Source organism: Mustela nigripes, chromosome 9 (genome assembly GCF_022355385.1).
Source record: "Mustela nigripes isolate SB6536 chromosome 9, MUSNIG.SB6536, whole genome shotgun sequence".
Taxonomy (NCBI): Eukaryota; Metazoa; Chordata; class Mammalia; order Carnivora; family Mustelidae; genus Mustela; species Mustela nigripes.
In genome coordinates, this window is record NC_081565.1 from 52,549,335 (window position 1) to 52,563,178 (window position 13,844).

At 44.4% G+C, this 13,844-nt stretch overlaps 1 protein-coding gene across 2 annotated transcripts in view; it reads right to left on the bottom strand.

The window, feature by feature from the left end:
• Positions 1 to 4,588, bottom strand: part of SNAPC3 (small nuclear RNA activating complex polypeptide 3) — a 39,725-nt gene extending 35,137 nt beyond the window's left edge. For both annotated transcript variants that reach the window (XR_009406288.1, XM_059411608.1), the window contains exons 1-2: positions 4,231 to 4,588; positions 3,433 to 3,510 (exon numbers count right to left, since the gene is read on the bottom strand). Coding sequence is in view for 1 of the 2 variants with exons in the window: in XM_059411608.1 (XP_059267591.1) it covers positions 3,433 to 3,510; positions 4,231 to 4,547 (395 nt within the window). In the remaining variant the exon portion in view is untranslated. The remainder of the gene's footprint in view (positions 1 to 3,432; positions 3,511 to 4,230) is intronic.
• Positions 4,589 to 13,844: the final 9,256 nt, after the last annotated feature.

A 13,844-nucleotide genomic window follows, 5' to 3' on the forward strand; every position in this document is an offset into this window, starting at 1 on the left:
CTGCCTTCGGCACAGGTCATGATCTCAGAGTCCTGGGATCGAGTCCCACATCGGGCTCTCTGCTCAGCAGGAAGCCTGCTTCCTCCTCTCTCTCCCTCTCTCTCTGCCTGCCTCTCTGCCTACTTGTGATCTCTCTCTCTCTGTCAAATAAATAAATAAATAAATAAAATCTTAAAAAAAAAAAAAATACCCATACTTCCCAAAATAACCAACAGCCTCAAGGCAATCCCTATCAAAATACTAATAGCACTTTTAACAGAATTAGAGCAAATAATATAAAAATTTGTATGAAATCACAGAAGACCCGGAACAGCCACAGCAATCTTGAGAAAGAACAAAGCTGGATGTATCACAATCCCAGATTTCAAGATATACTACAAAGCTGTAGTATACACAAAACACACACATAGACCCATACAACAGAACAGAGAACCCAGAAATAAACCCACACCTACACAGTCAATTATTCTACGAAGGAGGAAAGAATATACAATGGGAAAAAGCCAGTCTCTTCAACAAATAGTGCTGGGAAAACTGGACAGCTAACATGCAAAGGAATGAAACTGAACCACTGTCTCACACCACACACAAAGAATAGATTAAAGGATTAAAGACCTAAATGTGAGACCTGAAACGTAAAACTCCCAGAAGGAAAACACAGGCAAAAATCTCTTAGACATCAGTTTTAACGATATTTTTCAAGACATCTCAGGCAAGGGATGGGACAACTATGTGGCTCCGTTGGTTTAAGTGTCCACCTCCAGCTCAGGTCACGATCCCAGGGTCCTGGGACTGAGACCTGCACGGGGCTCCCTGCTTAACCGGAAATCTGCTTCTCCCTCTGCCTGTACTCTCCCTGCTTGCGTGCTCTCTGACAAATAAATAAAATAAAACCTTCAAATAAACAGAACAGAATAAACTCTTGGGCCTATACCAAAATAAAAAGCTTTCATATAGCAACAAAAATCATCAACAAAAAGGCAAACTACTGAAAGTGAGAAGATATTTATAAATGATATATCCAATAAAGTGTCAATATCCAAAATAAAGAACTTATACTAAAAAAGGAGAGGGCCTGAATAGACATTTCTCCAAAGAAGACATACACATGGTGAACAGACCTAGGAAAAGATGCTCAGTATCACTAATCATCAGGGAAATGCAAATCAAGTGGGGCTTAGTGGCTCAGTCATTCAGCATCTGCCTTCTGTTCAGGTCCCGATCCCAGGGTCCTGGGATTGAGCCCCACATCAGGCTCTCTGCTCAGCGGGGAGCCTGCTTTTCTCTTTCCCACTCCCCATGCTTGTGTTCCTCTCCTGCTGTCTCTCTCTCTAATAAATAAATAAAATCTTAAAAAAAAAAAAAAAAGAAATTCAAATCAAAACCACCAAGAGAGATCACTAATTAGTCAGAATGGCTAAAATCAAAAAGTCAAGAAATAATTATTGGCAAGGATGTAAAGAAAAAGGAACCCTTGCGCACTGTTGGTAGGAATTAAATTGGTGCAGCCACTGTGGAAAACAGTATGAAAGTTCTTGAAAAATATTAAAATATAAATACCATATGATCGAATAATTTCACGACTAGGTACTCATCCAAAGAAAGCAAAAACACTAATTCCAAAAGATATATACATTCCTATACTAAGGCATTATTTACAATAGCCACGATATGGAAGCAACTCAGGTGTCCATTGATAGATAAATGGATTAAAATTTGGTGTGTGTAATGGAATACTACTCAGCCATTAAAAAGAATGAGATCTTGGAGTGCCTGGGTGGCTCAGTGGGTTAAGCCTCTGCCTTTGGTGCAAATTATGATCTCAGGATTCTGGGTTCGAGCCCTGCATCGGGCTTCTGCTCTTCAGGGAGCCTGCTTCCCCACCTCTCTCTCTGCCTGCCTCTCTATTTGTGATCTCTCTGTCAAATAAATAAATAAAATCTTAAAAAAAAAAAAAAAAAAAAAAGAATGAGACCTTGCCATTTGCAATAACATGAATGGACCTAGAGGGTATTATGCTAAGTGAAATAAGGCAGACACAGGAAAACAAATACTATATAATTTCACTGATATGTGGAATTTAAAAAAGAAAACACACAAGCATAAAAACAGAAAACAGCCCCATAAATACAGAGAACTAATGGCTGCCAGGAAGTGGGATGGCAAAATGGGTGAAGCAGAGTGACAGGTACAGGTTTCCAGCTGTGGAATACATAAATCATGGGGATAAAGGAACAGCACAGAGAATACAGTGAGTGGTAACTTAACAGGTATTATGAACAGCCTTGTGTTGTGACAGATGGTAAGCACAGAACATAGAGAGCGGTCAGAGCACTATGCCATCCACCTGAAACTAATGAAGCATTTTATCGCAACTATACTTCAATAAAAAAAAAAATTCAAGGGGCACCTGGGTGGTTCAGTCAGCTGAGCATCCAACTCGATTTTGGCTCAGGTCATAATATCAGGGTCATGAGATCGAGCTCTCCATCCTGAGTGTGGAGACTGCTTAGGATTCTCTCTCCCTCTCCCTTTGAACCCCATCCTCCCCTGCATGATCTCTCTCCAAAAAAACTCAAAACAATGATATACTTCCAAAAATGAAAAAAATAAAAAGCACAATGACCCAGAGGTCTGGAAGTTTGGGAGGGGGAGTTATCTTAATAAAGTATTTTTTTTTTCTTTTTTAAAGAAAGAGAGCCTGATGCAGGGCTTGATCCCAGGACCCTGAGATCATGACCTGAGTGAGCCGAACGAAGGCAGAGGCTTAACCCACTGAGCCACCCAGATGCCCCTAATAGTCTTTTTAATCTTCAAAAAATAATAGTAATAATAACCTCTGTTCTAAAAAAAAACTTATCATTGAGTTTGCCTTTTAATTCTATTTTCCTAGTAATTCACTGGTATCCTATTTCACAAAAAATGAGTCTGTGAAAATTAAAGACTGAAAACAGTTTGACAGACACAATCAGTATCCAGCTTGCACTGGAACCTAAGTCGATTCACTGTCCCTTTGTAAACACACATTTAAAAAGAAACACAAAAATAAGTAAAAATAAACAAAAATAAACACAAATCTGAATACAGACTGGACATTAGAGGTTACGGATTTACTGCTAATTTTCCTAAGTGCCATAATACCACTCTGATTATGTGGGAGAATGATACTTGGAGGAGCTATATGCTCCTCCTATATGCTGCTGTATTTAGGTCTAAAAGACCATAGCTGAAACTTACTGAATGGCTCAGCAATAGAGAAAGACTTGCCGCAGGTATCTCAAACACACACAGCTAAAGCAAATTCGGTCAAATGTTAATGGCTCGATTTAGCGGGTGGGGTGATAACAATTATGTACTCTTAACTCATCAATCGTATAACGTTGAAAAAATATTTAAATAAGTATCACATAATAAAAGGAAAGTCTTCCGTACCCTAAAGTCACTAGGTCAGTATTCTCGGGGATGACTTCGGGATCCTCACCCTCCTCAAGGCACTTCAGTTTATCAAGGCTAAAACAAACAAAAAGGAAAAGCAATCACCCTTCCAGACCACAACGAGTCAGGGTTGTGTCCTAAATACATCATTAAACAATTAAGAAGTCAGATAAAACCCAGCAGGCGGGGCTCAGAGGAGGCCGGAATTCAGAACAATGACATCTATGCGGATTTTCGACAGAGAAAAGGATACATGGCCGATTGATGGCTGGTGGCCAAATACTGTTAAACGAAGAAAGAGATCGTTAAAAGTTTTTTTTTTTTTCCACCCTATAAAAGCACTTTGGGGCCCTTTATGCCTCCAGCATACCTGGAGGTCCCCAAAAGTAACCACGATTAGTCAAAGGGTTTAACACTCCTCTGATTAAATCTCCTTCCAGCCTCATCATTACTAAGGCTCCTCCATTGTCAAAGTGTCTTGTCAATGGCAGCAACACATCGCCTTACTCTGATGTTTTTTCTACATTATCAAGCACTTAAAAAAATTAACCAGTAGAAAAATTAAGCTTTTATGCAGCTCTCCCGTCCCCAACTCCCCGAACTTGCGCATTCGGATCACGGGACTTCTCCGGGGGTTCCAGGAAGACTCGAGCAGCTGAGAGGTTTGGAAGGGCGGTCCTCTTACCCCTAAGGGTAAACCACAGGCCCTCCCAATCATGAGTCTCAGAGTACCGCAGGAGCAAGGCTGCACCCAGGTTAGCTCTAACCAACAAGAGCCCTCGGCCCCGCACTCACCCGCACACAGTCCGCAGCTCGGCTGCGGCCTCCAGGCTGCAGCCCAGATCCCCGGCCACCGCAGCATCCTCCTGGCCCCAGTCGGTGACCCCTTGGCTCCCAGGCAACGCAGATGCCTGTGGCTCCTTCAGCGACAAATCCCTTTCCCCGCGCAACCGGCCACGCCACAGCTGCCCGAAAGCGCCCACGTGGAAAGCGCGCGTGTTCAGCTCTGGAAGCTCGTACTCTGGAAAGTTGCAGTTCTCACTGCTGGAGACCGTGTCCTGCCGGGGGTCCACCCCGCGGCACGTTGGGCCGCCCCTGCTGCTTTCAGCCATGTTCGCCCCACTCCTTTCCCTGCAAAAGCCGGGAGAGCAAGACCTCGCGGAGCGTGATGGGACTTGTAGTTGCACTGGGCTCGGTCCGAAGAGCAGCAGGGCTGCGTAGGACAGCTTCAGACACTGCATTTCCCACAAGGCCCCGGGCCGGGCACGCCCCCGGGCGCGGCGCCGCGAGCTTCCGCGCGCAGGGCTGAGCGCATTGTTCTCCGCTCCCGGTTTTGCTGTGAGCGGTTGGTTGGGATCTCAGCCATGGGTAACCTGTGTTGTTGCGTTCCGGTTCCCCACGGTTACGTGGCATCGTTGTCTGCTAGGTAGAGCGGCCTCTGGACGCCCTTCGATCCCGTTCGTTGCCGTTGCTCGGCCCGGGATGCGGGACTTTCCCTTGGCCCCGGGGTTCGTGCGCTGCGCTGCTGCCTCAGTGTCCCAGAGCTGGAGAGACAAGGACGGCCAGGGCTGAGACCACGGATCCGACCGGTCCTCCAGATCCTGGTCGTTAAAAAAATCTCCCCAGCAGCCCCCATGTTCTTGTGTATATATGTATGCATTGCTGTATACATTCACAGCAGTGTTTATTGAGCGTTAACTATGTATCAGATACTGTACATTATTAACCCTGATGTATATTTTTAAAAATCATAACCTTCCCAAGCAGGGATTATCATACCATGGTACTACTGAGGAAAGAGTTAACTGTGGGGAAATAGAAGCGGGATTGGAATTGTTTAGCTTCAGATGGAGCTTTCCCCGTGGCTCAGAGACTCCAAAGAAGGGAGCAGGACATGAAGAAGGAACGCTGGTTGGTTATTTATTTATTGGTATATTACACACACATCATATACTTAACCCATTTAAAGTGCTCATTCAGCGGTTTTTAGTATATTTACAGAGTGGTGCAACATCACCATAATGGAACTGAGAATATCTTAACAACTCCAAAAAGAAACTCCATACCTTTGAGCTATCGCTCCCAATCCTCTCAACTCCCCCAGCCCTACCCAACCACAAATCTTTGTCTCTAGATTTACAGATTCTGGGCATTTAGTATAAATGGCATGTTTATGTGGTCTTTTGTGATTAGCTTCTTTCACTTAGCATAATGTCTTCAGGGTTTATCCACATTTGCATGTATCTACTCCACTCCCTGTTAGGGCTGAATAATACTGCCTTGTGTGGTATACCACATCTTGTTTACCCATTCATCAAAAAGTTATTTCTGCTTTTTGGTTATTATAATGCTGCTATGAACTTTCATTTACAAGCTTTTTCTGAAAACATATATTTTCATCTCTTCCATATATATATGTATATGTTACCTATGTTAATCCATATGAAGTATTGCCTGTTTCCCACAGTGGCTGCCCCATTTTACACTCCTACCATAATCGTGTGAGGATTCAGATTTCTGTACATCTTTGTTATTATCTGATTATAGCCATCTTAATGGGTAGTATCTTGTGGTTTTGATTTGCATATCATACCTAATAATACTGAGCATCTTGGCTTATTGGCCATTTGTATATCTTTTTTTTTTTAAGATTTTATTTATCAGAAAGAGATCACAAGTAGGCAGAGAGGCAGAGAGAGAGGGGGGAGCAGGCTCCCTGCTGGTCTTGATGATCATGACCTGAGCTGAAGGCAGAGGCTTTAACCCACTGTGCCACCCAGGCGCCCCTGTATATCTTCTCTGGAGAAATATCTATCCAAGAACTTTGCCAGTTTTTTTTAAAGGTTTTTTTTTAATTTGACAGAGAGGGTGCACAAGCAGACGGAGCAGCAGAGGGAGAGGGAGAAACAGGCTCTCTGCTGAGCAGGGAGACCTATGGGTTTAATCCCGGGAGCTGAAGGGCTCCGCTGACTGAGCCACAGGCACCCCACCTTTGCCAATTTTAAATGAGGTTATGTGTCTTTTTTGTAGGAGTTCTGGTACTTATCAATATATTGTTGTAGGAAACATCTGTTGTTTTTGTCGGCCAAGATTCCTGGCTTTTAGAACCCCTACTCCTTTTGGTCCTCCTGGGGCTGCCAATCATAGAATCCTTCCCACTCTGCCACAGTGATTGGGTCAAGGATGAGTCAGTGGATTCAATTAGAACCAAGCGGAATCCTCCCCTGGGGGATTTACCTAGACACCAAGAAACTCTTCTTCTATTCTGAGGACCTAAGGATGCGTCCCCCTCCCCCCAGATAGCCTGTATCAGCCAGAGGAAGAGATAGAAGAAGAAAAGCCCAGGGTTTAAAGAAGTCAAGTCAGAAGGTAGAGAAGGAGAGAAGTCATGTGACTCAGAATACTGTGCCTAAGGCCATCTTCTCCTCCCTCCCCAGACTTGCCATTATGTAAGCCAGTGATTTTTTTTTTAACCTAGTTCGATTCTTTTTTTTTTTTTAAGTTTCATTTATTTATTTTTAAACTAGTTTGAGTTAGATTTTTTTTAAAGTTTCATTTATTTATCTGAGACAGAGTGAGCGTGAGCATGGAGGGGGGTTGGGAGCAGGGGGTACAAGGCACACGGGGTGAGGTGGGGACACAGATTCCCCACTGAGACGAGAGCCAAGGTGGGAATCGATCCCAGAACCCTGAGGTGATGACCTGGTTTAACCAACTGAGCCACCCAGATGCCCCATGAGTTGGGAGTCTTGCAACCTGAAAACTTTGGTCACCTCTCAACAGGGAGAGCTCTCTCTCCAGAAAATGAGGTCACCCTTGAGGTGAAAGAATTCTAACCTACATTCTGGGACTTAGCTACCCTGGCTTCAGGAGTGGAGACCACAGTGGTTCATGAGCAGCAGTGGTTAGGGACAGGACAAGAACACACATGTCAGAGAAAGGTGGTTCTTGTCACTGTAATGTGTGGTACTGGAACAGCAGCTTGAGGGGTGTGGATTCCAAGGATTAGTGGGGAAGGGATTAGTGGTGAGCAGCAATCACAACATGGCACTCAGTCAAGTCTTACCATCAGCAAGCAGCCTCTACTTGGAATAAGGCTTAAGGGGTCCATAGTAGCCAATGCAGAACAAAAAGTATTTTGAGCTGAAGGCATTGGAGAATAGGCATTTTCCCCCCTTAACCCTGCTGTCTGCCTAAATGCAGAGCCTCCCCAAAGAACTCAATCGTCCAAAAAAATTGTCTTTAAAAAAAACACACTCCTTTGCAACCTATTGCCGCAACTGAGCATAAATCTCTCTTAATGAATGACCAAAGCTCCCCTGCTTGTGAACTAAGCCAACTGGTTTTTCAGTGGTTTACATTTACATTGGAGCCACAATTAGCAGGGGGGCATACCTCAATTTTAAATTTAAATGACAGTCACAAAGTGCTCAACCTTTCTTTCCTTCAGGCTCTGTAGGGCAGGCATTCCCACCAGATTTAAAAAAAAAAAAAAAAGGCCCTGCACAACCAGGGGCCATCACAGCCTACAGGTGGCATTTCTATTGAGAAGGGGTAGAGGCAAAAGCCCTTTAGACTTTGTAAGGGTTTAGGAAATAACTAGCTAGCTCTTCTCCACAAAAGTGTTGGGAACTCCTCATTCAAAAAACAAGATGTGCATGGGTGGCTCAGTAGGTTGAGCATCTGCTTTTAGCTCAGGTCATGATTCTGGAGTCCTGGGACTGAGCCCCATATTGGACTCCCTGCTCAGCAGGGAGTCTGCTTCTCCCTCTGCCCTACGCCCAACTTGTCGTGCTCTCTGGCTCTCAGTCTCTCTCTCTCAAATAAATAAATAAAATCGTAAAAAAAAAAAAAAAAAAAAAGAGGATGCAAAAATCTTTTGCCTGGTACTTACTGTTCCTGGATTCTCTGCTTCAACGGATTGTGTGTTCAGGTGGGCTTTCCTAAAGCTAGGGGACCATATGGGGGTTTCTCTCTGCCAAAGAAAGTAGTAGGACAGAAAGGGAATGACGTGCTGGGAAAGACAGCTGGAGGGCTCTTAGGTTGAATAATAACCATTCAGTGAGGAGTAAGATCACCAGAGACTTGGCATTCATTACAAGGAATGCTAACAACTGAGGCAGAAACCAAGACTCTAGCATCCCCTTTCATTCTAAGCAACAACGCTTCTCAAGGTTGAATAACTTAACATATTTGCATAATGACTTTCTTTTTATTCTCTAAATTGCCCCCATCTCATTGCTTTAGAATACCTACTATCTTCTTTTGAGGAAATGAAGAGAGTAAGAAAGCATTGGTAATAAAATATAGTCAGAAAATGTTCTGACCCCCTTCAGTTAGAGGGATTGTGGATGTGAGAAGGAGAGTTGGGAGAAGTGACCCTTTTTGTTGGAGGGAACATGGGCCATTATCTGATTCCCATGACATGAGGCTCATACCATCCTAAGATTCTACAACCAGATGTTCTTCTATCTGCTTAACTTACCTTAGTTCCTCTAGGAGACACATTCACTCATGTAAGGGGAACAGATCCTGGAAATGATAGAAAATGACTGAAGGCTAGAAGTGTAGGATTGGATCATGAAACACTCTCTGACACAAGATTCTACCTTCGTCTTGGATGAAAACATCATTTCCCTCTCTTCCCATCCTCCATACTCTGATGGAGCAAGTCAGTATGCACAGCTTATCCTCAAGACAGGAGGGTAGAAATTAAGCTCCATCTCCTAGAATGGAGAGGAGTTACCTAAATTCTCTAGAATTCTATAAGGGAGACTTGACTCTTCTCCATGTGTTTAAATATTCTATCTTTTATTTATATCAGTGTAGAATCATGGATATTTATTTTATGCTTTGGGTTATCATCCAATACTACCATATTAACCATGTGTTTCTGATGCTTTGACATCTTGCAAACCCTGAAGAGACTGGCCCTCCCACCTGTAAGGGCCTATTTAGCCAGAGCGATTCCATCCGGTTAAACAGTGATTTTGTTGTTTATGCAGTAAAACTTAAAGTGACCCTGCCCCTCCCCGCACCCCCCCCAACCGGGAACTTACTTGAAGCAAGACTGGGAAACCAGTCCCAGGTAACAAAGCCCAAATACAAGGGCGGGTCAGGCCAGGTGGAGACATCCAATCAGTGGGGCACACATACCAAGGAGTATGAGTCCCGCCTTTTGGGCGCCAATTCTGACCAAGGTGATAGGATAGTTCAAATATCTACTGGGGTAAATTGTAATTCAATTGGCCACCCATGTGTGACCTAGCATGACTGTGCAGCTTTTTCTGTGTGTTACAATCTCATTGGCCAACTGTGTGTGGCCAGGCCCAACCACATGGCCTTTGCTCCATAAAAGTTAGTCAGTAAGGCAGGGAGGGTCACCCTCTCTGTAAGAGGCAACCCGGAATGGTCAGTTTGGTTCTCGATGCTTGGTGCGAAATAAATCTTTGCTTGACCTTCACTTTGTATCAGTCTCACTTCTTTGATTACGGACCTAACACCGCCAACAGCCAATTCCTACAGAGTGCTGTTGAGTGCTCCTTTCAAATGCAAACCAGCCTCTCCAGAGCCTTCATCCCTGTTACTTCCTCTGTTGGGTTCTCGCACTCAGAACTACAATTTCCCTGCCTTTAACTTAGCCACCTCCCGGGAGCATCTGGGTGACTCCGTCAGTTGGGCCTCTTTCTTGATTTTGGTCCAGGTAATGATCTTAGGCTTGTGGGATCTGGCCCCACAATGGGCTCTGCTCAGCATGGAGTCAGCTTGTCCCTTTCCCTCTCTCCCCGCTCTCCCCATGCTGTTGCTCAAACTGTTCTTGCTTTGGCCATGAGAAGCTCTTCCGGGTTGGCTCCTGTGTCCCTTTCCAACAGGCTCCTTGTCGTCTTGTTTTCTGAGCCCTTCCTTACCTACGGGCACTACAAGATACTCCTGACTCATGGATTCCCCACCCAATGTCTAGAATAAGCCATTTCTTCAAGGAACCCCAGTTATTTTTTTTTTAACTGGAGAATGGTATTGTGATTGGGTTTTGTAAATCAAGTTTTATTGGAACATAGTCATGCTTATGACATACCTGCTTTTGCCTTTACAATAGCAGAACTGAGTGGTTGCCGGAGACTGTGTGGCCTGCCAAGCCTGAAATCTTGACTATCCTTTACAGAAAGTTGCTGACCCCTTTTTTAGATGAAGGTGGTTGCTGTGCTTATCTTTATAAATATACGGAGAGTTTTTATGGAAGTCCAAAAGATAGGATCTGATGCTGAGGATCAACACGAATTTTCTCTCATGGCTTTCTGGCTTTTACTGTGCACTTTTCCATTGCTTCCATCTCTATCGGGGGTTCTCACTGCCCCTCTATGTAGACTGCTAAATTGATGGGAGAATTTCACCTTCTACCTCGTTTAGAAGGGAGGAAAGAGATGATAAAGAAGAATCTCTCAAGATCTAGCACTGCTCCCTCGGATGGTAAAAAGGGCAATATACACCTCTGGTCATGTGAATTAAATCCAGGGAAAAGATACTATTTTTTTTCTCTGGGCACTTCGGTGGGTTAAGTGTCTGCCTTCAGCTCAGGTCATGAATCCAGGTCATGGGATCGAGCCTCACATCAGGTGAGGCTCCCGTGCTTCTTCCTCCCCGTCTGCCTGCCACTCCTCCTTGCTTGTGTGCTCTCTCTCTCTCTCTCTCTGTGTCAAATAAACAAATAAAAATTTTTTTAAAAAGGAAGGTATTCTCAACACAATTACTCTTTTGCAACTTGCCAAAGAAGTACCATTTTCAGAAAGAATATCCTTCTCTTGTATGTGATCAGACATGGTAGCCGAGAAAAAACTACTGACTTTAGAGAGGTGTGCATGGTTTTTTGGGTACATTTCTAAGGATGTCAATTACATCAAACACTGGGGATGATCCTCACCGTCCACAAGTCAGCTTGACTAAGCAAAGGGCAACCGCTCACAGACTCAAGCTTGCAAGCACGCACCAAAGCCTTAGGGGAGGGATATCTTCCGACAGGGAGGGCAGGGGTTTTCTGAGGGAGTGGGAGGGCATCAAGGCACCTAACCCAGGGCTTCAAAGAGAGGCTACATTATCTGAAGAGGGTTTGAAGTATGGAGAGAGGGGACATTTACATCAGATTTTCCCTTTTTGAAGACCTAATCTGGAAGGCTCTCCCTGATATGTAGGAGGATGAAAAAATTTAAGTCTAACACAGTCATAGACTGACTCCCTAGTGATGAGAGCCCGCCCCTCACTCCTAGTACACTGTGAATCTGGTGGCTTAGTGGGCTTCCAGCAGAGCCAGGATGAAAGACACACCAGCACTGTGACAGAGGCTCCCAGCATCAGAGACAACCTGAGCCTACATCCCTAGAGCAGGAAAAGACAGATCTGCATGGCTTTGTCCCTGTTTAAAAACAAACAACAACAACAAAAGAAACCTACATGGGGTGCCTGGATGGCTCAGTCTGTTATGTGTCTGGTTCTGATCTCAGGGTCCTGAGATGGAGCCCCACGTCAGACTCCCCCTCAGCAAGGAGGCTGCTCCCTCTGCCTCTTCTCCTTTCCCCCACCCCCAGCTCTGCTCTCCATTTCTTTCTCATTCATAAATAAATAAATAGATAAATAAATAAAATCTTAAAAAAAAAAAAAAAAGGAAGAAGGGCACCGGGATAGCTCAGTGGGTTATTTTAACTTTTTAGTATAAATATGCCTCATACACTACCTGGGACATACTTATACCAGAAAATAGTATTGCTATAGTTAATCTGAAGTTCAAATTTAACTGTTATTTTACCTGGCAAACCGATTCTTTTTTTTTCTTTTTTTTTTTTTTTTTTTTTTTTTTTTTAGTATTTGATGTCTTTACTTGACAGAGAGCAAGACAGCAAGAGAGGGAACACAAGCAGGGGAAGCAGACTTCCTGCTGAGGAGGGAGCCCAATGAAGGGATCGACCCCAGAACCCTGAGATCACGACCTGAGTGGAAGGCAGATGCTTAATTAACTACTGAGCCACCCAGGGCCCCCTGGCAAGCCTATTTCTGGCCTACAGTCCACTTCATAACCTTTCGCATAAGCTCTTGGAGTTATAAGAAACTTTCCTCTGCCTCTCCTGAGAGAGAGAAAACAAAAGCCAGAGGAAGAAAGAGAGAGGAGAGGACTGGCCCAGTTTTCCCTGCTTGGGACAAGCCCTACATGCAAGCTCATTCTAGGCCATTGGTCAGAATCCAGACGACCCTGTCCTATCTTCACTTCTGTTCTAACAAGTTGTGGCCATGGGGACGGGCTGCTGTGGGTGTAGGGCCACACACAGTTTGCTTCCATAGACAACAGGCAGTAGGGAATGTAATTATGGGTGCACTTGGATGGTGCAGTCAGTTAAGCATTTGCCTCAGGCTCAGGTCATGATCCCAGGATCCTGGGATCAAGTCCTGCATCAGGGTCCCTGTTCAGTGGGGGAGTCTGCTTCTCCCTCTGCCCCTCCCTGAACTCGTGAGCATGCACGCTCACACACTTTCTCTCTATCTCTGTCCCTCACTCTCTCTCTCTCAAATAAATAAACAAAATCTTTTTTTTTAAAAATGCATGTAGGGACGCCTGGGTGGCTCAGTTGGTTAAGCAGCTGCCTTCGGCTCAGGTCATGATCCCGGCGTCCTGGGATCGAGTCCCACATCGGGCTCCTTGCTCCACGGGGAGCCTGCTTCTCCCTCTGACTCTGCCTGCCACTCTGTCTGCCTGTGCTCACTCTCGCTCTCTCTCTCTGACTAAATAAATTAATAAAAAAAAATTCGTAACTGCTTGTTACTAAAAAAAAAAATAAAAATGCATGTAATTATGTCTAGTGCATGTAAATCTGAGGTAGGCATCTCACTCTGGTCCTGCTCCTTGCCACCTTCTCGACCTCAGGCCTGAAGAGGCTCCTTTTCTGTATCCCTTACCTCAGCTCAGTGCTGCTCTTTGTCCTCCCTTAGTCTTGAGACTCTCAGCTACAACTCAGGTTTTTGGGCGCACTTCCCTGCTACTGACACCCACTCTCTTGTCAGGTCCATCTTCTGGCTTGCACTCTTTGCTGCCCGAAATGTGGGCAGCATTTCCTCTGCTCATCCAAATCATGTAAGATTCAACTACAGTGCTTTAGCCTTGTGAAGTCGTTCCCACTCCGATCCATACTGCTCTGTCCCAACTCTATAAGGTGTCCTGTACACATGACCACCTCATAAGTTTAATTGACCTGTTAGTTTCTCTTGCGTGTGTGTGTGTGTGTGTTTAATTGAAGTATGGTTGACATACAATATCCTATCAGTTTCAGGTATCCATCATAGTGATTTGATATTTTTTCTACATTTCCCATTTTTTTTTTTTTAAGATTTATTCATTCATGTGAGGGAGGAGGGGCAGAAGAAGAAGG